The following is a 23,601-nucleotide window of genomic DNA, read 5'->3' on the forward strand; positions in this document are numbered from 1 at the left end:
TTTAGAGTTATTGGTGTTTTCATACTCCTGGATGTCAAGTTTTGATTTTATCCAACTGTACTCTGATTTCCTCAGTGACCAATAATATCAGATCTAAGGAGCATTTATTTAAAATGGCACACCTTTTTTTACAGAAATCAATGCTGCCTCTTCCAATAGTTGGTATGTTCCTAATACGGAATCCACGAGGTATTAGTTTCTTGCGGTAATAGTCTGATAAATAGATACCATTGAGTTTAAGATCTAATTCCTTTTTCTTTAATTTTAGTAAGGTCAGAAAAATAGTTTAGATTCCTTGCTGCAATATATCTCTTCCTCATGTGCAAAAAGGATGCATGCTCAATAATGTGGAGTTAGGTGCAGAAATTAAAAAAAGATCTTGACATGTACTAATGAGGAAATCCTCACTGAAAAAGAGGCAATCTAATATCTGTGGGTGCTACAATAGTTATAATATAATTCTAAAAAGTGCCCTCTCACCACAACAGCAAACGCCAGGGTGCCAACGGTTGAATATAATAGATAAGAGGCGGCACTCACTGGTCTTTCCAAAGTGTACTTTAATATAACAAAGTGACAAGCAGACGAGCTCCTCAGACAAGAAAACACAAACTGCACACATTCATTTAAGTGTAATAAGCCCCTCCCAGTGAAGTGAAAATTGCCCCAAAACCGTAGTCATGGCAACAATTCCAAGCCAATAGTGTCAGATCATAAACAATATTGTAAACACAATCACAATGTTAAGATAATATAAATAGTGAACTTCTCAATTAAATCCATGTGATAATAATCATAATAGTAATGTGGCCCACATCTAATATGTAGGAGACTGTGACTAAATCACAAATATCTTGTATAAACATCGCTGAATAAGTAACAAACACCATCCTAGCTAGCTAGCTAACATCCCTCCTGATACAATACTGGAGCATATTAGGACAAAACAAACACACTTCACAGGAGTTTAGAATAACCATGTTAGACAATGTATGTACATAGGGGATAACTAAATAAATACCAGAGCAGCAAAACAGAGTTGTACCTTTTTAAAATCCTCATAGTGAACAGCATTACAGCTGAATGTCTACCTGTCCCCAGCGTGCAGCCTCTCAACATGCCTTGTGTGCAGATTCAAAATTCAAACACTGCCCAGAAAAACAGCTGAGAAGCCAAAAGCTGATCACACAGAGAATAACCATATTGGACAATATATGCACATAGGGGATAACTAAACAAATACAAGGGCAGCAAGACAAAGTTGTTCCTTTAAAATCCTCATAGTGAACAGCATTACAGCTGGATGGTCTGTCTGTCCCCAGCGTGCAGCCTCTCAACATGCCTTGTGTGCAGATTCAAAATGCAAACACTGCCTAGAAAAACAGCTGAGAAGCCAAACGCTGATTACACAGAGTCCATCTGCCCCTAGTGGTGTACACAAATATAGCAGCTAAAGAATTGTTAGTATGCAATAAAGCAGATCACAAAGTAATACTATTCACCTAATGTAGCGACTAAACATGTATGGGGTAGTGTACACCTCTCAAAGCTATATAAATCTCAAGGTTGTTAAAGGAATACAATGCATTCTATCATATGTCCGGTCACTATTATGCTCAGGGGAAAGAAAACACAATGCATGCTCAATACTCTATACAGTCTATGTACTCTAGAGTGCTCTGTAGTTCTCTTAAAGAGACAAAGGATGGTGTTTGTTACTTATTCAGCGATGTTTATACAAGATATTTGTGATTTAGTCAGTCTCCTACATATTAGATGTGGGCCACATTACTATTATGATTATTATCACATGGATTTAATTGAGAAGTTCACTATTTATATTATCTTAACATTGTGATTATGTTTACAAAATTGTTTATGATCAGACACTATTGGCTTAGGATTGTTGCCATGACTACGGTTTTGGTGCAATTTTCACTTCACTGGGAGGGGCTTATTACACTTAAATGAATGTGTGCAGTTTGTGTTCGCTTGTCTGAGGAGTGTCCCCCCAAAACGTCACTTTGTTATATTAAAGTACACTTTGGAAAGACCAGTGAGTGCCGCTATATATATATATATATATATATATATATATATATATATATATATATATATATATATATATATATATATATATATATATATATATATATATATATATATATATATATATATATATATATATATATATATACACATTAGTTGAACAATAAAACCGTATTTTATGTAATGAATAGGAACACACATACTAGAGTTTTTAACACTTTTGGTATCAATTATGCAGTTTGTCCTGCTTGTGACAGCATATGTTATATACTCACAGAAATATTAAAAACTATTTCTCTTGTAAGATGTATCAAGTCCACGGATTCATCCTTTAATTGTGGGATATTCTCCTTCCCAACAGGAAGTGGCAAAGAGAGCACACAGCAGAGCTGTCCATATAGCTCCCCCTCTAGCTCCACCCCCCAGTCATTCTCTTTGCCGGCTCTAAGCAATTGGAAGGGTAAAGTGAATGTGGTGTAAAAAATGTAGTTTTTATTTTCTACAAGCAAGAGTTTATTTTAAATGGTACCGGTGTGTACTATTTACTCTCTAGCAGAAAGGAGATGAAGATTTCTGCAGGGAGGAAGATGATTTTAGCATGTTGTAACTAAAATCCACTGCTGTTCCCACAAAGGACTGAGGAGTGCAAGAAAACTTCAGTTGGGGGGAACGGTTTGCAGGTTAGGCTGCTATAAGGTATGTTTAGAAATAAATGACTGGACAAGACTGTAATAATGCTAGAAAAGACTAATAATATCCCCATGAGGGAAGGGTAAGCTGTATTCAGAGACTAAGTATGGAATTTCAAGCTTACATAACAGGGCTGGTTTATGCTGGTTGACACTACTTTCTTGGCAAACGGTTTTTATTGAAAATATCGTTTTTTTGAGACACTTTGAAGGTTCCTTTGGTTTTCTTTCAGGGGTTGTTACCCACATGGCTATTATTAAAACACTCGGGAGTGTTTCTTTAGGCCTCACAAGCGCCGTAGTGAGGCGGGGGGGCCTAATTTCGTGCCTCAGATGCGCAGTTATATTTGACTAGAAGTTCAGGCTCTTTCACATGGAGGGTCCGGCTGCAGTTTGAGGGCCTATAAGAAGCTTTTTCCCCACAAATCTGGTTCCTAAGGGCAGGTAGGACCACAGCAGAAAGCTGTGGCAAGGTGCTGAACGTTTTTCAACCGGTCTTTTGGCTTACTGTCTATCCGGTTTGGGCATGAAGGGGTTAATCGTTTTTATTGCTAGTGGTGCAATCTTACTAATGCTTTAGGTACATACTGTAAAAATTTCGAAAAGTTGCGTCTACCTCTTTTACCTTGCAAGACTTGGCGGCAGTTATGAATAATACCCTCTCAGAGTTCTTATCTAAACTGCCTGTGTTACCTGCAAAGCGTGATAGCTCTGTTTTAAGAACAGATATTGAGCATTCTGACGCTTTAGTAGCCGTATCCGATATACCCTCACAATGCTCTGAAGTTGAGGTGAGGGATATGCTGTCTGAGGGAGAAATTTCCGATTCAGGAAAGGTTTCTCCTCAGACAGATTCAGATATGTCGGCTTTTAAATTTAAACTAGAACACCTCCGCTTATTGCTCAGGGAGGTATTAGTTACTTTGGATGACTGCGACCCTATGGTGGTTCCAGAGAAATTGTGTAAAATGGACAAGTACCTAGAAGTTCCTGTTTACTCTGATGTGTTCCGGTCCCTAAGAGGATTGCGGATATTGTTACTAGGGAGTGGGATAGACCAGGTATTCCCTTCGTTTCCCCTCCTGTTTTTAAGAAAATGTTCCCTATATCTGACCCCATGCGGGACTCGTGACAGGCGGTCCCTAAGGTGGAGGGGGCCATTTCTTCACTTGCTAAACGCACAACCATACCAATTGAAGAAAGTTGTACTTTCAAAGACCCTATGGATAAAAAATTAGAGGGTTTACTTAAGAAAATTTTTGTTCAAGGTTTTCTTCTCCAACCCATTGCACCTACAACTATGGCAGCTGCTTTCTGGTTCGAGGCGCTGGAAGAAGCGCTCCAGACGGAGACCTCATATGAGGATATTATGGACAGAATTAAGGCTCTTAAGCTGGATAATTCTTTTATCACAGATGCCGCTTTACAACTAGCCAAGTTAGCGGCAAAGAAATCAGGTTTCGCCATTTTAGCGCGCAGGGCGCTATGGCTAAAGTCCTGGTCGGCCGATGTGTCGTCAAAATCCAAACTTTTGAACATCCCTTTCAAAGGAAAGACCCTCTTCGGGCCTGAATTGAAAGAGATTATTTCAGACCTTCAAGATAAAGAACAAACAAGATAATTTTTGTTCATTTCGGCGTTTCAGGAGCAGTCTCGCTTCATCCTCCCCTGCTGCAAAGCAAGAGGGTACCGCTTCCCAACCCAAGTCAGCCTGGGAACCTTACCAGGGCTGGGACAAGGGTAAACAGGCCAAGAAGCCTGCAGCTGCCTCCAAGACGGCATGTAGGGGTAGCCCCAGATCCGGGACCGGATCTAGTAGGGGGCAGACTCTCTCTCTTGGCTCAGGCCTGGGCAAGAGATGTACACGATCCCTGGGCCTTAGAGATTGTATCCCAGGTATATCTTCTAGAATTCAAGGACTCCCCTTCAGGGGAAGGTTCCACATTTCTCATCTGTCTACAGACCAGACAAAGAAAGAGGCGTTCTTATGCTGTGTAGAAGACCTACATACAATGGGAGTGATCCGCCCAGTCCCAATTGCGGAACAGGGGCTGGGTTTTTACTCAAACCTGTTTGTGGTTCCCAAGAAAGAGGGAACTTTCAGAAATCCTGGATCTCAAAATTCTAAACAAATTCCTCAGAGTCCCATCATTCAAGATGGAGACCATTCGGACAATCTTACCAATGATCCAGGAGGGTCAATAAATGACCACCGTGGATTTAAAGGATGCGTATCTGCATATTCCTATCCACAAAGATCATCACCAGTTTCTCAGGTTCGCCTTTCTGGACAAGCATTACCAGTTTGTGGCTCTTCCTTTCAGGTTGGCCACTGCTCCCAGAATTTTCACAAAGGTGCTAGGGTCCCTCCTGGCGGTTCTAAGACCGCGGGGCATAGCAGTGGCGCCTTATCTAGACGACATCTTAATTCAGGCGTCGACTTTCCAAAGAGCCAAGTCTCACGCGGAAATTGTATTGGCCTTTCTGAAGTCTCACGGGTGGAAGGTGAACATCAAAAAGAGTTCTCTCTCCCCCCTCACAAGAGTTTCCTTCCTAGGAACTCTGATAGACTCGGTAGAAATGAAAATATTTCTGACGGAGGTCAGAAAGTTAAAACTCTTAACCACTTGCCGAGCCCTTCATTCCATTCCTCGGCCATCTGTAGCTCAGTGCATGGAGACAATCGGATTAATGGTAGCGGCAATGGACATAGTCCCTTTTGCACGGATACACCTCAGACCACTGCAACTATGCATGCTCAAACAGTGGAATGGGGATTATGCAGATTTGTCTCCTCAAATACAGCTGGACCAGAGATTCTCTTCTCTGGTGGTTGTCTCAGGATCACCTGTCTCAGGGAATGTTTCCGCAGACCAGAGTGGATCATCGTATCGACCGACGCCAGTCTGTTGGACTGGGGTGCAGTCTGGGACTCCCTGAAAGCTCAGGGCTTATGGTCTCGGGAAGAAGCTACTGAGGGCGATATTCAACGCGCTTCAGGCATGGCCTCAGCTAGCCGCGGCCAAATTCATCAGATTTCAGTCGGACAACATCACGACTGTAGCTTACGTCAATCATCAAGGGGGAACAAGGAGTTCCCTAGCAATTTATGCTTACCTGATAAATTACTTTCTCTTGTGATGTATCGAGTCCACGGCCCGCCCTGGCTATTAAGTCAGGTAGCTTTTTTGTTTAAACTACAGTCACCACTGCACCCTATGGTTTCTCCTTTTTCTTCCTAACCTTCGGTCGAATGACTGGGGGGTGGAGCTAGAGGGCGAGCTATATGGACAGCTCTGCTGTGTGCTCTCTTTGCCACTTCCTGTTGGGAAGGAGAATATCCCACAAGTAAAGGATGAATCTGTGGACTCGATACATCACAAGAGAAAGTAATTTATCAGGTATGCATAAATTCTGTTTTTTTAGTTATACTGTAATACAGTCCCCACCCTCTCCCCTGCACAACAATCAACAGCATTATCAAATGTTCTTAAGTCATCCCTTTTAAGAAATTGTAGTCGCTTTCACTGCCTGTCTCTCCACCAATAACGGTATTTTTGCTCAGGTTTTCTTCACTACTTCCAATGCTTTTTACATCACTCTCACTATTTTCTTCATCATTCTTCTGATCCACTTCTCTCTGATCTTCCCACAATACATCATCTTCACTACCATCCAATGCATTTGACAGGCAACATTTTTTGAATCCTTTTATGATTGATTTTGAAGATATCATTGCCCATGCAGAAATAATCCACTGACACAGCCATGCATAGGTTAAGATATTTTCAAATCTTAATTCTTAGGCTTTCAACGTCCCATATTATCTTTCTTAGGCATAGACAATCTCCCAGATTCATATGTTCATATTGAATATGTGTCTGAATATATATTCTTTTGAGTATCTTAAACTACATGAAAATTAGGCACAAGTCATTTATCTGAGAATTTGCTGTCATTTGAGTCAGCAGCCTTTCCAAATGAGAATGTGTATTAGATCTTCAAAGAGGGGTCTAGTAAGCCATTGTGTTAATTACGGTCTTCCTGAGCTTCAAAGAAGTCATTATAGACAGTATGTCTGTCTCCACATGGGGTCATTACCTGATAACTTTTAATACATAGAAAAGGGATCCTCTATCAAAGTGACATCTTGAGTTTTACAAGTGTCTATTTCTTTTGTTCTACACATCTGTGTTTCAGAACAAGAGGGGATTGGGTCTATAGTGAGACCAATTCATCTCAAATTAGATATTAGCCAAAAATGAAATATTAGATTAAATAAACTACAGATGTATCACATAATTTTATTTCACAGGTACCCTGACAGCTCATTGCGGGTGGGTCGGGCGGAGGGTTGCTTTTTACTGCTACTCAGTCGCCAATTACAAATACAACTTTGAGTAGAGGATCGTCCCTGGTGCCCATTCTTTCTAGGAGTGTTGTGTGCGGGAACCCAGGGTTTCTGGCCAAACTCCTCCCTGTAAACCGCGCTCCCGCCCAACACCGACCCGGGCCATTCAAGGCAGCATCCAGAGTATAGGCCACACCCCTGATTTAAAGACTTACAGCAGGGGAAAAGTACGGCCTATACTCGGAACAATAATACATACAAGTGTCTGAGCGAGTGTTATTATAGTGTAGAGTGTTCTCTTCAAGGTTTTCTCTGTACTATTTATTATATAAGCTATCGTATACTGTTATATAAATACAAATATGAAACAAACTGTTTGTCCTCACTGATATTTCTTTAGAGGAGTAAGTTTACGATATCCTTCTAGCTACATACATATTTGTTTACAAATCTGTCAACCAAATCTGTGAGAATTGTGTACCTCAAATTTTGCATGCAAACCAAACACAACCTTCCACTTCTCAAAGAGAATATCCACATTGCAGGAGGTATTAAATACTAGAAATTTTTGAGGAAAAAATCCTTAAAACAAGCATGTTAAGTTAAATATTGTTTTCAAATCTCCACCAAAAATTCAACAGGTGTTTCAGGTCCCTGATTTGGTCTCTGATTAGATTGCTAAGGAATGGAAAAAACAAGGCGTACCTTTTGCCCCTTCCACAAGATTTATGAAAATGTACCCCATTCCAGAATAGAATGTGGAAGTGTGGGAAACAATCCCTAAGGTTAATGGTGCTATTTTCACTCTCACCAAATGTACGACTATCCCTGTGGAGGATAGCACTTTGTTTAGAGACCCAATGGACCACAAATTAGAGTAATTTTTAAGGAAACATTCTTCAAACAAGCCTTTTATTTAGACCGGCTGTTTCTCTCACCTGTGTGGCTGCAGTATGAACACTATGGTGGGATTCCCTAGCCAAAATGGTGGCGGGCAATTCCTCTACTGAGGATTTACAGAACTGCATAAAGCACTTAAAATGGCTCAAGCAGGGGGCGGAGCGTGCGGGCGTGCTGAATGGCCGCACTTTGTTAGAGCTCCTGAAACGGCGGCGGTGGAGCTTCCTCACAGATGAACATATACAACCAGGAGTGATCTGATTTCTACCGTGGCATGAGGGTAAAGCACACGGGGACCTCCGGACTGATTTTCTGAGCCGCGATTACGGCGGAACAGCTGTTTGGGCTCCCGATCCGTAAAGGAGGCCGCATCTGAAGCCTGCTCATGCGTTCTGGTGACGAACGCTGGAAAAAGCCTTTCCTCAGAGAACTGCAGGACTATCATAGTAACAGGGTAAGCAGTGCCACGTTGGGATAATGGAGAGCAAAAACGAGTGATTAACAGCATAATGCCAAATACCAAAATGCTCTAAAAGCTCTTGAAGGCCCAAAAAACGCCCCCAGCTTCTAACTCAGAGATAATTTAATGCAATCCAGGGGCAAGAGGTGTTGTATACACAAACTACTGTACAGCTTATGTTTTGACTTAATGTCATAAAGAAAGATATACCTTAATCCCAGTGACATATCAGTGATAGACTTGCAACATTATATACCAGGAAAGTTCAATTTCATTGTGAAAGAGCAAAAGCCTGTTCCTGTTTTGTCAGCATGGCGGTACGCAGAAACACCAAGAATGATAAGACACTAAAGACAACTTTGGTTTCTGGAACAGTGAATACCTTCTTTAAAAGCTCAGATCACAAAAAGAAAAAACCTGAGATATCTCAAGCTTGCAGTGAGGAAGAGGATTTATCTGATAACCGGGACACAGTTCAATCAGCAGCATCCCCCCCTCACACTCAGCACCATAGTGAAGATGGCCCAGTCACACTAAAAGTTATGGAGGCCCTCATTAACCAGGTCAAATCCTGTATTAAATCAGAATGTGCTGCCCTCAAGAAAGATATAAACGATCTAGGGAGTAGAGTCGAATCCCTTGAGGATCACACTGAAGAGATCACTAGAGATGTCTCTGAAATGTCACGCACTATAGACCGTCAACAGCAGCAGATTTCGGACCTAGAGAATAAAATAGACGATATTGAAAATAGAACAAGGAGAAATAACCTTCGGATTCGAGGAATCCCTGAATCCGTGAAAAATGAAGATATATCTGAACACCTACAAAATCTTCTACAGTCCCTAGCCATCTCTAACCAGAGAGTGATTGATGTTATACCTATCGAGAGAGCACACAGGTCTCTTAGGCCTAAACCGAATGATAATCAGCCCCCAAGGGATATAATAGTGTGCTTCTCGAGCTACAGGGATAGAGAAAAGATATTTCAAATGGCAAGATCACAGCCTACATTTTCCTTTCAAGGTGCGAAAATTCAAATTTTTCAAGATTTATCGACCAGAACGCTGTTATTGAGAAAAGAATTTGCACTCTTCACTGCCCATCTGCGCTCCCTAAAAATTCCTTATAGGTGGGGATTCCCAGTATCACTACAAATCATCAAAAATGGCAAAAGATTTGAATGCACCTCTACAGAGGATATTAACGATTTCTGCCAACTTTTGGATATTCCGGCTCCTGAGGCCGCAGCCCCTGGACCCTCCAAAGCTTCAACTCCTTTACCAAGGCCACAGCGGAGACTTTGGTCTGAAATCATTGGTAAACAACAGCGTAAGAAGATTTGCACAGCTATTGCAGCTCAGATGGACTCTGCTTTGGCTGTCACTACATGACCCGATACCCAAGAGTTTGTGAGTATATGGCTGTACACACACCCTACAGGGTGATACCTTGTTCTATTTCACTTTGACTTTTAACGAAACTGACTATGCATAATCTCGCACCACAGATCCTATTTCTGAGCGCGCTTATGCTGTTTGAACTTATTGAGACTTTTGACTTGCAAAAATCAAGTTATTTCCCAAAAAAGCTTATAAATGCTGGTTTATTCTCATGTCACAATGGTTTGATATACAATGCTCAATGTTCTGTTATCTTATTATTTGTATGTCATGCATAAGGTTTGACGTTTTACTGTTTAAATTATGTTTGTTTTTGTTTTTTTTTCTTCTTATTGTCTCTGGTCTCGAACATGCACTTGATAATACCAGGTCTGTCGGGGCGGCTCCACCGGGCCGTACCTTCCCCCATTTCCCTCTCTTTCTCAGCTTCTCACTAGCTGTCTGTTCCCCCTAACTCTCTTCCCTCGTACCCTCCGCCCCTGCTGGCAGAGGACTACAGATACAGGTTCACTTTCACCCTACACCAATCTTACTCTCCCCCCCTTCCCCTCCTCCCTCATCCCTCCTTTCCTTGTTCCCCTTCCTTCTCCCCCCCTCTCCCTCTTCTTACTGTATCACTTCAGTTTATCCTTGGACACAGTTATTCCAAGTTGTTCTGTTTCTTTGTTTTAGAGTTATATATTCTGATTTTATATATTTGTACTCTCTGACACCTAAACTCCCATACACACGACACAAGTGACCAGTACGTCTTGGTTTCCCTTTCTTTATAAGTCCCAGACAACATATACATGTCAATACCAAAACAATCTAGTCAGTTTAAGCTAGCTACGCAAAATGTTAAAGGTTTTCTCTCACCACAAAAGCACTCAATAGCCTTCCACGATTTCTATAAAAAAAGAGTGGACATTATCATGATTCAGGAGACACACTTTAAAAAATCAAATGAACCCATCCTTTCGAAACTCCATTATGACCAACATTTTTTGTGCTCAGGCCCGACTAGACATAATGGGGTTTGTATATCTTTTAGAAAAGGTACGTCTTTTGAACTACTTACTAAATATCTTGACAAAGAGGGTCGTTTTCTTGTTTTGGTGGGGCTATACTTTGGTAGACCTATAACTCTAGCTAACATTTATGCCCCGAACTGCCCTAAACCTCCCTTCTTCCATAGGGTGATAAACCAGATACTTGATATTGCAAAGGGACCCATCTTCTTAGGGGGCGACTTAAACTTCCCTATTAATCCTGCACTAGACACGTCCTCAGGCAGATCATATATCAGGAACACCCAGATAAAAGCCAACTGGAGAGCAATATGCTCTATTCCCTTCTTTGACTCTTGGAGAACTACCCACCCATCCACTAAAGATTTCTCCTTTTTTTCTAACCCACAACACACTTACACACGTATCGATTATATCTTCTGTGAACAAAGTATGCTTCCCTCCCTTGTTGACTCAAGACTATACCATACTACATGGTCTGACCATAGCATGGTCTGTTCCACCTTTATTTGGACCTCTAAGCCAGGCTTCCAACAACGTTGGAAACTAAATGATCAGATTTTCTTAGACCCCTTAATAGTCACCGATATAGCAGAGAAAACCACAGAGTATTTCTCTTTCAACAATTATCTAGACACATCCGCAATAACTAATTGGGAGGCATATAAGTGTTTCATAAGGGGGGTGATTATGGGTCACACGCATAGGCAACGCAAACAGCGTGCTGCTCAATTTGCTTCTCTGACCTCAGAGTTTAATAACTGTGAAAAAGAGCTGAAAAAAAACCCCCAGTCACAATCTCTACTAGCGAGATCACAACTAGCCAGGGAAGCTTTAAACCAATATTTAATACAAAATGCACATATGAGAGCTATCACATCCGAGTCCAAGTTTTTCATTGAAAACAATAAGGCCGGGCGCTTACTGGCGAGATCCTTACGTAAAAAGCGATATAAAACACATATCACTAAGATTATAGACTCCTCGGGCGTCGCCCACTCTGATAACACTGAAATCGCTAATCAGTTTGCACAATACTACACCTCCCTGTATAACATTCCCTCCCTAAGTCCAGAAGATAAGCAGCAGCGAATAAATTCGTATCTTGATCAGACCCAGCTCCCTAGGCTTTCTGATACTGATATAGAAAATTTAGACAAACAGTTTACTTTACAGGAGTTATTACTAGCCATTAAAGACTTACCACAAGGAAAAGCACCTGGCCCAGACGGATTCACACCTAAATTTTATCACCTCTTCAAACCCCTTCTTAGCCCCCACCTACTGGAGATGTACACCTCTATTGACCAGACTAATCAACTTCCGACAAAATTACTAGAAGCCACAATCTCGGTGATACCCAAACCGGGCAAGCCACCAGAGAAAGTAACTAATTACCGCCCCATATCGTTAATAAATATCGATATCAAACTATATGCCAAACTGTTAGCCACGAGAATTAGCAAATTCCTTCCCTTTCTAGTGCACCCCGACCAGGTCGGTTTCATCCCCGGAAGGGAAGCTAAGGAGAATACCATTAGAGTCCTGCATACCCTCTCAAGCTCTTCTGCCTCCAAGACACCCTTGATGCTTCTCTCTATAGATGCCGAGAAGGCCTTTGACAGGGTGGACTGGGACTTTCTGTGGTCCATCCTGTCAAAGTTTGGGTTTTCATGTACAATGATATCACGCATACAAGCCCTCTATAGTAACCCAACAGCTTTTGTCATGATCAACGGCACACTCTCCCAGGAAATCCCCATAAATAACGGCACACGGCAGGGATGCCCTCTCTCGCCCCTACTATTTGCCTTGGCTGTAGAGGCGTTTGCCTCTAGAATACGGTGTAATCATAATATACAGGGCGTCCCCTTTGGTGGTCTATTGCAGAAATGTCTCCTATACGCAGATGATGTTATATTTACCCTGCGCTCACCTCTCACCTCAGTCCCGGCCCTACTGGGAGAACTGAAGGAGTATGGAGCGGTTTCTAATTTCTCAGTCAATATGAATAAATCAATGATCCTATCACTGTATCTCAATGATGAAGAAACACACTTTATCACAACATACACTTCTTTCCAGATAGCCAAGAAAATAAGGTATCTAGGCATCGACATATCAGCAACACAAACTGAACTATTCTCCCTTAATTATACCCCTTTGCAAGACGAAACCAATAAATTGTTGGAATCCTGGCACAAACAGGGTCGGCTTTCTTGGATGGGACGTATAAATGCAATAAAAATGAGTATTATTCCTAAATTTTTATACCTCTTTCAAGTACTTCAAGACATCCCTACACAATTTCTTATACGGCAACAAAAAAAATTTGACCAGTTTATCTGGTCGCACAAAAGATCTAGAGTGGCCAGAGAAACACTATTTCTAGATAGAGAAGATGGTGGACTGGGAGCACCTAACTTGATAAACTATTACAGAGCGACACACCTAGCACGCATTGTGGCCTGGAAACATTCCCCTTCTGAAAAACCCTGGGTGCAAATGGAAACCTACCTGGCAGGTGGAATTAACCTAGGTGATCAATGTTGGACTCCACCAAAGCTGAGACCCTTAGAGATTTGGAATGACTATTTCATAGCAACCACTATCCGCACATGGGATAAACTACTGGCTAGAGATAGCCTGATATCTACGCAGATATCCCCCCTCACCCCTTTACTGAATAACTCCCTTTTCTTAAAATCCCAGACTATCCAAACACCTTTGATCGCAGGTTCCCCTTCTAATATACCAGCACATATTCTCCTTCATGGCGGGTTGATACGTACACAAGCAGAGATAGGTCAATTGCTAGGCCCACCGTTTCATATGTGGTTCCCTTATTTCCAAGTCAGACACGCCATATTCAATAGCCCACACAAAGCAACCCTTACCAGACCCCTAACCCCCTTCGAGTCACTGTGTACGTCCCCTTCTATTAAAAGCTCTCATATCTCAATAGTTTACAAATTACTTAGAGGATCTTTTCCCTCTAAAAAACCTACATTTATTGATAAATGGGAAAGAGAGCTTGGCATAAACCTACCTGATACTCACTGGAGTCGTATTTTCAGGGAAAATAAAAAGGCTTCCCTTTCACTAACTTTAATAGAAATGAACTTCAAGCTAATGTCAAGATGGTATTTAACACCTCGCCGTCTTCACAGTATTTACCCTAACTCATCCCCCTATTGCTGGAGACACTGCGGCGAGATTGGCACTCTTTCCCATACATGGTGGTCCTGTCCACTCTTACAGACATACTGGAAGGCTGTTGGCGATAAACTCACGAAAACTATAGGAAACACTACCAAACTTACAATTACTATGGTCCTTTTGGGTGATATACCAAAAACCCCATGTCTATATAGGAAGAAGCTTTTGCAGATTATGCTTAACTGTGCTAGACGTCTGATACCCAGGTTTTGGAAAAAAGATATAGTTCCATCATACGAGATGTGGATGAGAGAAGTTAATCATATTTTAGAATTGGAGAAAATCCATTACACTTACGTTGGTAAAAAGGACTTCATTGCAGATGTGATATTTCTTTGGGAACAAGATTTATGCTAATTACACTAAGCTGAACCGTACTAAGGTGCTGGTTGTGTTAATTGATTATACCAGAATGTACTGTGATCATATGCTCCTGTCTTTTATTTGTACTAATGTTCTTATTTAAGTTAGTTGTTGAGTTTTACTTGTAAAAGAAATTTCCTTCTACTGTATGATTTTGTAACTGTAATATTTGCGATTTCAATAAAAAGATTTATCGTAAAAAAAATGGCTCAAGCATTCATGTGCAATGTGGTAATCTACATTTATTAAGATCAATGTCAAAAATATATCCATGGCAGTGCTGGCAAGGACATACTTATGGTTAAAATCTTGGTCATCAGACATGATCTCTAAAAATAGACTGATCACTCTTTCCTTCCAAGGAAAGATTCTATTCGATTCTGACATTCACTGGTGGGAAATCAGCTTTTCTCCCTCAGGATAAAAAAAATCCAAAGGAAAGAATAGAAGAGCAAATCAGTTTAGTTCCTTTCACTCCTCAGGAGTTCAGAAGTCCTCCTCAGAAACCCGAGTTCTCCAAATCAACCTTTAAGCCTTGTTCTTTGTGGTCTAAAGTCCAAGCAATCCAAAAGGTCCCAACACCACCACTAAATCAGCATGAAGGTGCGGCCCATAAACCAGAATCTGTTTTGGTAGTGGCAGACTGAGTCTTTTTTTTTTTTTCCCAGGAGGCCTGGTGCAGGTCAGTCCAGGACCCCTGGGTTCAAAACATAATTTATCAGGGTTATTGGATAGGCTTCAAGTCAAGACCTCCTTAAGGTTGATTACTTCTGTCTTATGCTCCCATACTTCAGCCAAAGGCAGCTGCCTTTCCACATTGTGTTTGGGAATTAGAGGCTATAGGGGTAATGATCCCAGCACCTGTACCTCAACAGGGTCAAGGGTTTTACTCCAATCTGTTTATTTTCCCAAAGGAGGAAGGGACCTACCGACTTGTCTTAGACCTAAATACATTAAACATGTTTGTCAGGGTTCCCACTTTCAAGATTGGAACCATTCGCACAATATTGCCCTTAATACAATAGGGTCAATTTATGACTACAATAGTCCTCAAGGACGCACATTCCCATCCACATGGATCACTGTCAGTTATATTCAAACACTACCAGTTTGTCGCTCTTCCATTTGGTCTGGATACAGCTCCACGCATCTTTACAAAGGTGTTAGGTGCCCTGTTAGCAGTGATCAGAACTCAGGGGATCTTAATTGCACTGTATCTGTCATTACCACACCCACAAATCAGTTTTACAAACTTTGCCTCCTATGGAGGTGGTGAAGTAAGTTTGTGCTAGATTCTACGTTGATATGCGCTCCGCAGCAGGTTGGAGCCCGGTTTTCCTCTCAGCGTGCAGTGAATGTCAGAGGGATGTGAGGAGAGTATTGCCTGTTTGAATTCAATGATCTCCTTCTACGGGGTCTATTTCATAGGTTCTCTGTTATCGGTCGTAGAGATTCATCTCTTACCTCCCTTTTCAGATCGATGATATACTCTTATATATATATATATACCATTTCCTCTGCTGATTTTCGTTTCAGTACTGGTTTGGCTTTCTACAAACATGTAGATGAGTGTCCTGGGGTGGTAAGTAAGTCTTATTTTCTGTGACACTCTAAGCTATGGTTGGGCACTTTTTTAATAAAGTTCTAAATATATGTATTCAAACATTTATTTGCCTTGACTCAGGATGTTCAACATTCCTTATTTTCAGACAGTCAGTTTCATATTTGGGATAATGCATTTGAATCAATCATTTTTCTTACCTTAAAAATTTGACTTTTTTTCCCTGTGGGCTGTTAGGCTCGCGGGGGCTGAAAATGCTTCATTTTATTGCGTCATTTTTGGCGCGGACTTTTTTGGCGCAAAATTTTTTTTTCTGTTTCCGGCGTCATACGTGTCGCCGGAAGTTGCGTCATTTTTGACGTTCTTTTGCGCCAAAAATGTCGGCGTTCCGGACGTGGCGTCATTTTTGGCGCCAAAAGCATTTAGGCGTCAAATAATGTGGGCGTCTTATTTGGCGCTAAAAAAATATGGGCGTCGCTTTTGTCTCCACATTATTTTAAGTCTCATTTTTCTTTGCTTCTGGTTGCTAGAAGCTTGTTCCTTGGCATTTTTTCCCATTCCTGAAACTGTCATTTAAGGAATTTGATCAATTTTGCTTTATATGTTGTTTTTTCTCTTACATATTGCAAGATGTCTCACGTTGCATCTGAGTCAGAAGATACTTCAGGAAAATCGCTGTATGGTGCTGGAACTACCAAAGCTAAGTGTATCTGCTGTAAACCTTTGGTAGCTGTTCCTCCAGCTGTTGTTTGTATTAATTGTTATGACAAACTTGTTAATGCAGATAATATTTCCTTTAGTAATGTACCATTACCTGTTGCAGTTCCATCAACATCTAATGTTCAGAGTGTTCCTGATAACATAAGAGATTTTGTTTCTGAATCCATCAAGATGGCTATGTCTGTTATTCCTCCTTCTAGTAAACATAAAAAATCTTTTAAAACTTCTCTTTATACAGATGAATTTTTAAATGAACATCATCATTCTGATTCTAATGACTCTTCTGGTTCAGAGGATTCTGTCTCAGAGGTTGATGCTGATAAATCTTCATATTTATTTAAAATGGAATTTATTCGTTCTTTACTTAAAGAAGTACTAATTGCTTTAGAAATTGAGGATTCTGGTCCTCTTGATACTAAATCTAAACGTTTAGATAAGGTCTTTAAATCTCCTGTGGTTATTCCAGAAGTTTTTCCTGTTCCTGGTGCTATTTCTGAAGTAATTTCCAGAGAATGGAATAATTTGGGTAATTCATTTACTACTCCTAAACGTTTTAAGCAATTATATCCTGTGCCGTCTGACAGATTAGAATTTTGGGACAAAATCCCTAAAGTTGATGGGGCTATTTCTACCCTTGCTAAACGTACTACTATTCCTACGTCAGATGGTACTTCGTTTAAGGATCCTTTAGATAGGAAAATTGAATCCTTTCTAAGAAAAGCTTATCTGTGTTCAGGTAATCTTCTTCTTAGACCTGCTATATCATTGGCTGATGTTGCTGCAGCTTCAACTTTTTGGTTGGAAACTTTAGCGCAACAAGTAACAGATCATGATTCTCATAATATTATTATTCTTCTTCAACATGCTAATAATTTTATCTGTGATGCCATTTTTGATATTATCAGAGTTGATGTCAGGTTTATGTCTCTAGCTATTTTAGCTAGAAGAGCTTTATGGCTTAAAACTTGGAATGCTGATATGTCTTCTAAATCAACTCTACTTTCCATTTCTTTCCAGGGTAACAAATTATTTGGTTCTCAGTTGGATTCTATTATCTCAACTGTTACTGGTGGGAAAGGAACTTTTTTACCACAGGATAAAAAATCTAAGGGTAAAAACAGGGCTAATAATCGTTTTCGTTCCTTTCGTTTCAACAAAGAACAAAAGCCTGATCCTTCATCCTCAGGAGCAGTTTCAGTTTGGAAACCATCTCCAGTCTGGAATAAATCCAAGCCTTCTAGAAAAGCAAAGCCAGCTTCTAAGTCCACATGAAGGTGCGGCCCTCATTCCAGCTCAGCTGGTAGGGGGCAGGTTACGTTTTTTCAAAGAAATTTGGATCAATTCTGTTCACAATCTTTGGATTCAGAACATTGTTTCAGAAGGGTACAGAATTGGTTTCAAGGTAAGACCTCCTGCAAAGAGATTTTTTCTTTCCCGTGTCCCAGTAAATCCAGTGAAAGCTCAAGCATTTCTGAAATGTGTTTCAGATCTAGAGTTGGCTGGAGTAATTATGCCAGTTCCAGTTCTGGAACAGGGGCTGGGGTTTTATTCGAATCTCTTCATTGTACCAAAGAAGGAGAATTCCTTCAGACCAGTTCTGGATCTAAAAATATTGAATCGTTATGTAAGGATACCAACGTTCAAAATGGTAACTGTAAGGACTATCTTGCCTTTTGTTCAGCAAGGGCATTATATGTCCACAATAGATTTACAGGATGCATATCTGCATATTCCGATTCATCCAGATCATTATCAGTTCCTGAGATTCTCTTTCCTGGACAAGCATTACCAGTTTGTGGCTCTGCCGTTTGGCCTAGCTACAGCTCCAAGAATTTTTTCAAAGGTTCTCGGTGCCCTTCTGTCTGTAATCAGAGAACAGGGTATTGTGGTATTTCCTTATTTGGACGATATCTTGGTACTTTCTCAGTCTTCACATTTAGCAGAATCTCATACGAATCGACTTGTGTTGTTTCTTCAAGATCATGGTTGGAGGATCAATTCACTAAAAAGTTAATTGATTCCTCAGACAAGGGTAACCTTTCTGGGTTTCCAGATAGATTCAGTGTCCATGACTCTGTCTTTGACAGACAAGAGACGTCTAAAATTGATTTCAGCTTGTCGAAACCTTCAGTCACGATCATTCCCTTCGGTAGCCTTATGCATGGAAATTCTAGGTCTTATGACTGCTGCATCGGACGCGATCCCCTTTGCTCGTTTTCACATGCGACCTCTTCAGCTCTGTATGCTGAATCAATGGTGCAGGGATTACACAAAGATATCTCAATTAATATCTTTAAAACCGATTTACGACACTCTCTAACGTGGTGGACAGATCACCATCGTTTAATTCAGGGGGCTTCTTTTGTTCTTCCGACCTGGACTGTAATTTCAACAGATGCAAGTCTTACAGGTTGGGGAGCTGTGTGGGGATCTCTGACGGCACAAGGAGTTTGGGAATCTCAGGAGGTGAGATTACCGATCAATATTTTGGAACTCCGTGCAGTTTTCAGAGCTCTTCAGTCTTAGCCTCTTCTGAAGAGAGAATCGTTCATTTGTTTTCAGACAGACAATGTCACAACTGTGGCATACATCAATCATCAAGGAGGGACTCACAGTCCTCTGGCTATGAAAGAAGTATCTCAAATTCTGGTTTGGGCGGAATCCAGCTCCTGTCTAATCTCTGCGGTTCATATCCCAGGTATAGACAATTGGGAAGCGGATTATCTCAGTCGCCAAACGTTGCATCCGGGCGAATGGTCTCTTCACAGAGAGGTATTTCTTCAGATTGTTCAAATGTGGGAACTTCCAGAAATAGATCTGATGGCGTCTCATCTAAACAAGAAACTTCCCAGGTATCTGTCCAGATCCCGGGATCCTCAGGCGGAGGCAGTGGATGCATTATCACTTCCTTGGAAGTATCATCCTGCCTATATCTTTCCGCCTCTAGTTCTTCTTCCAAGAGTAATCTCCAAGATTCTGAAGGAATGCTCGTTTGTTCTGCTGGTAGCTCCGGCATGGCCTCACAGGTTTTGGTATGCGGATCTTGTCCGGATGGCCTCTTGCCATCCGTGGACTCTTCCATTAAGACCAGACCTTCTGTCGCAAGGTCCTTTTTTCCATCAGGATCTCAAATCCTTAAATTTAAAGGAATGGAGATTGAACGCTTGATTCTTGGTCAAAGAGGTTTCTCTGACTCTGTGATTAATACTATGTTACAGGCTCGTAAATCTGTATCTAGAGAGATATATTATAGAGTCTGGAAGACTTATATTTCTTGGTGTCTTTCTCATCATTTTTCTTGGCATTCTTTTAGAATTCCGAGAATTTTACAGTTTCTTCAGGATGGTTTAGATAAAGGTTTGTCCGCAAGTTCTTTGAAAGGACAAATCTCTGCTCTTTCTGTTCTTTTTCACAGAAAGATTGCTAATCTTCCTGATATTCATTGTTTTGTACAAGCTTTGGTTCGTATAAAACCTGTCATTAAGTCAATTTCTCCTCCTTGGAGTTTGAATTTGGTTCTGGGGGCTCTTCAAGCTCCTCCTTTTGAACCCATGCATTCATTGGACATTAAATTACTTTCTTGGAAAGTTTTGTTCCTTTTGGCGATCTCTTCTGCCAGAAGAGTCTCTGAATTATCTGCTCTTTCTTGTGAGTCTCCTTTTCTGATTTTTCATCAGGATAAGGCGGTGTTGCGAACTTCTTTTGAATTTTTACCTAAGGTTGTGAATTCCAACAACATTAGTAGAGAAATTGTGGTTCCCTCATTATGTCCTAATCCTAAGAATTCTAAGGAGAAATCGTTGCATTTTTTGGATGTTGTTAGAGCTTTGAAATATTATGTTGAAGCTACTAAGTCTTTCCGAAAGACTTCTAGTCTATTTGTTATCTTTTCCGGTTCTAGAAAAGGCCAGAAAGCTTCTGCCATTTCTTTGGCATCTTGGTTGAAATCTTTAATTCATCATGCCTATGTCGAGTCGGGTAAAACTCCGCCTCAAAGGATTACAGCTCATTCTACTAGGTCAGTTTCTACTTCCTGGGCGTTTAGGAATGAAGCTTCGGTTGATCAGATTTGCAAAGCAGCAACTTGGTCCTCTTTGCATACTTTTACTAAATTCTACCATTTTGATGTATTTTCTTCTTCTGAAGCAGTTTTTGGTAGAAAAGTACTTCAGGCAGCGGTTTCAGTTTGAATCTTCTGTTTATGTTTTTCATTAAACTTTATTTTGGGTGTGGATTATTTTCAGCAGGAATTGGCTGTCTTTATTTTATCCCTCCCTCTCTAGTGACTCTTGCGTGGAAAGATCCACATCTTGGGTAGTCATTATCCCATACGTCACTAGCTCATGGACTCTTGCTAATTACATGAAAGAAAACATAATTTATGTAAGAACTTACCTGATAAATCCATTTCTTTCATATTAGCAAGAGTCCATGAGGCCCACCCTTTTTTGTGGTGGTTATGATTTTTTTGTATAAAGCACAATTATTCCAATTCCTTATTTTATATGCTTTCGCACTTTTTTCTTATCACCCCACTTCTTGGATATTCGTTAAACTGATTTGTGGGTGTGGTGAGGGGTGTATTTGTAGGCATTTTGAGGTTTGGGAAACTTTGCCCCTCCTGGTAGGAATGTATATCCCATACGTCACTAGCTCATGGACTCTTGCTAATATGAAAGAAATGAATTTATCAGGTAAGTTCTTACATAAATTATGTTTATTTCTTCATTTAGCTTTCTTGCAAGCAAACCCCTTGCAAAGATAAGGGAGAGTGGGTCGCATGAACAGAAATTTAAACAGTTCCTCTCTGACAGACTGCAAACCAGCTATCCTTACAGCTACAACTTTTAAAGTATTCAATAAAACTTGCCCCGTATACCATTCACTTGAGATTTGCATTATCTTCATTCCTAACACAAGTTTAATATAAAATGCAGTTGTGTTTTTTTTTATTTATTTTTTTAAGATCTGTTAAATTGTTAACAATATTGGCTTGTATGATATACATATTTCAAAGAGATGTATAAATAATACATGACACTAAATTAGTATTTTATTTTTCTTTGTAGACAAAGATGGAATCCCCTCCGGTGTATCGTCTACAGTAAGTATTTCTTCTACATATTTCTTTTTGCCAGAATGTATTTGTTGTTACCACAGATTCTACTTTATGTATAGATTTTTACTTTGGTCTCTTGTTTTTTCCCAGCCAAATGCGAAAGGCACTGAATCCTCAGCAGCAGCTTCAGATGATGACGATAATGAGACCCCTCCCCCTATTGTTGCACCACGTCCTGAACACACAAAATCAGTGAGTTGGTTTTTTGCTTTAACACTCCCTCTATCTTTATTTTTCTGTTTTCCTTCTTTCTTTGTCTCTTGCAACATATGTCTTTCCCCTCACTCAGGATTCACTATTTATGACCTTCTACTAATTTTATGATTTAAAAAAAACACACACACACACACACACTCACACAAACAAAACGGTAACAGAAAAAAGTGTTTGTTGGAGTTGTCTTTCTCCATAGGAATACACTAGCTCTAAAACAACTTCTTATGTATCAAGAACAGATGATGTTAATAACTGAGAATCAATCTGTTACTGGTGAATACTGACGTGAACTAATAGAATAAAATGATGTTGGATATGGTTAAATGTATTTTTAATAAAGCAATTGCTCATTTTAAAAATTACAGAATAAACTTTTTCTCTCCATTAAGCGGTCAGTCATGTATAACAGCTGTATTGCTGCTTTGAATTTGCAGCGGGTGATGCGCTAAAAAAATACACATTTGTGAAGCATTAATTAGAAAGATCAGTCTATTTTTTATCTTAATGGTACAGTCAACACCAAAATTGTTGTTTATAAAGATAGATAATGCCTTTACTATCCATTCTCCAGGTTTGTGCATCTAACATTATTTTAATATACTTTATAACAGTTAAACCTCTTAATTTCTGCCTGTTTCTAAGCCACTACAGTCTCTTATCACATGCATTTTTATTTGCCTTTCACAACAGGAGACTGCTAGTTCATGTGGGCCATATAGATAACCTTGTGCTCACGCCCGTGAAGTTGTGGCTGACACTGCAGTAATTGTCTGAAATGCAAGTCAATAGATAATAAATAAAAAGTCATGTGTTCAGGGGGCTGTCAGAAGATGCTTTGTAGTGTAGACTGTCCCTTTAAATAATGGATGGCAGAATGTAGAATACAAAGTGTAATTTCTTTTTTAAAGATACAATGAGTCCACGGATTTCATCTTTACTTGTGGGATTACGCCTCCTGGTCAGCAGGAGGAGTCAAAGAGCACCACAGCAGAGCTGTATATATAGCTCATCAGTTCCCTCCCACTCCATTCATTCTCTTTGCCTGTGTTAGTGATAGGAAATGGCAAACTGAGGTGTTAGTTATAGATTCTTCAATCAAGAGTTTATTATTTTTAAAGTGGTGCCACAGTGTGCTACTTTCTTTGGGGTGTAGCCTAGACAAGATCAGTCTCTACAGTAGAGCATTTGGTGGCTTTAAAGCAATGGGAACTTGTGGGACATTATTCTCACTGCGCCTCCCATATACTGTTGCTGCCCTATTCGGGGAAATATCAGAGATCTTACTCAGTGATTTCCTTGTTATCCTCAGGTCCATGTGAGCAGTAGGACTTCACACGCCTGGGAGCTGCCTTTGCTGTCGGCAGATGGGGAGGTTTTTTATTTCTGGACCGAGATATAAATAGAACTCAGAAGAATTTGGCCACTCAAATTGCGAATAAAAGCCCTTAGAGAAAGAGATGGGCTCTTAATTCAGGTATGTTTCTCCAACATAGGTGTGTCCGGTCCACGGCGTCATCCTTACTTGTGGGATATTCTCTTCC

The 23,601-nt window shown here is 40.4% G+C and overlaps 1 protein-coding gene across 5 annotated transcripts in view; it reads left to right on the forward strand.

Annotated features, from left to right (window-relative positions):
• The window catches only part of PAK2 (p21 (RAC1) activated kinase 2), a 505,361-nt gene that overhangs the window by 260,513 nt on the left and 221,247 nt on the right, over positions 1 to 23,601 (forward strand). For all 5 annotated transcript variants that reach the window (XM_053709811.1, XM_053709810.1, XM_053709809.1 and 2 more), the window contains 2 exons: positions 21,795 to 21,829; positions 21,935 to 22,036. In XM_053709811.1, the coding sequence (XP_053565786.1) occupies positions 21,795 to 21,829; positions 21,935 to 22,036 (137 nt within the window). The remainder of the gene's footprint in view (positions 1 to 21,794; positions 21,830 to 21,934; positions 22,037 to 23,601) is intronic.

The sequence above is a fragment of the Bombina bombina genome, chromosome 4 (genome assembly GCF_027579735.1).
Source record: "Bombina bombina isolate aBomBom1 chromosome 4, aBomBom1.pri, whole genome shotgun sequence".
NCBI classification, from domain to species: domain Eukaryota; kingdom Metazoa; phylum Chordata; class Amphibia; order Anura; family Bombinatoridae; genus Bombina; species Bombina bombina.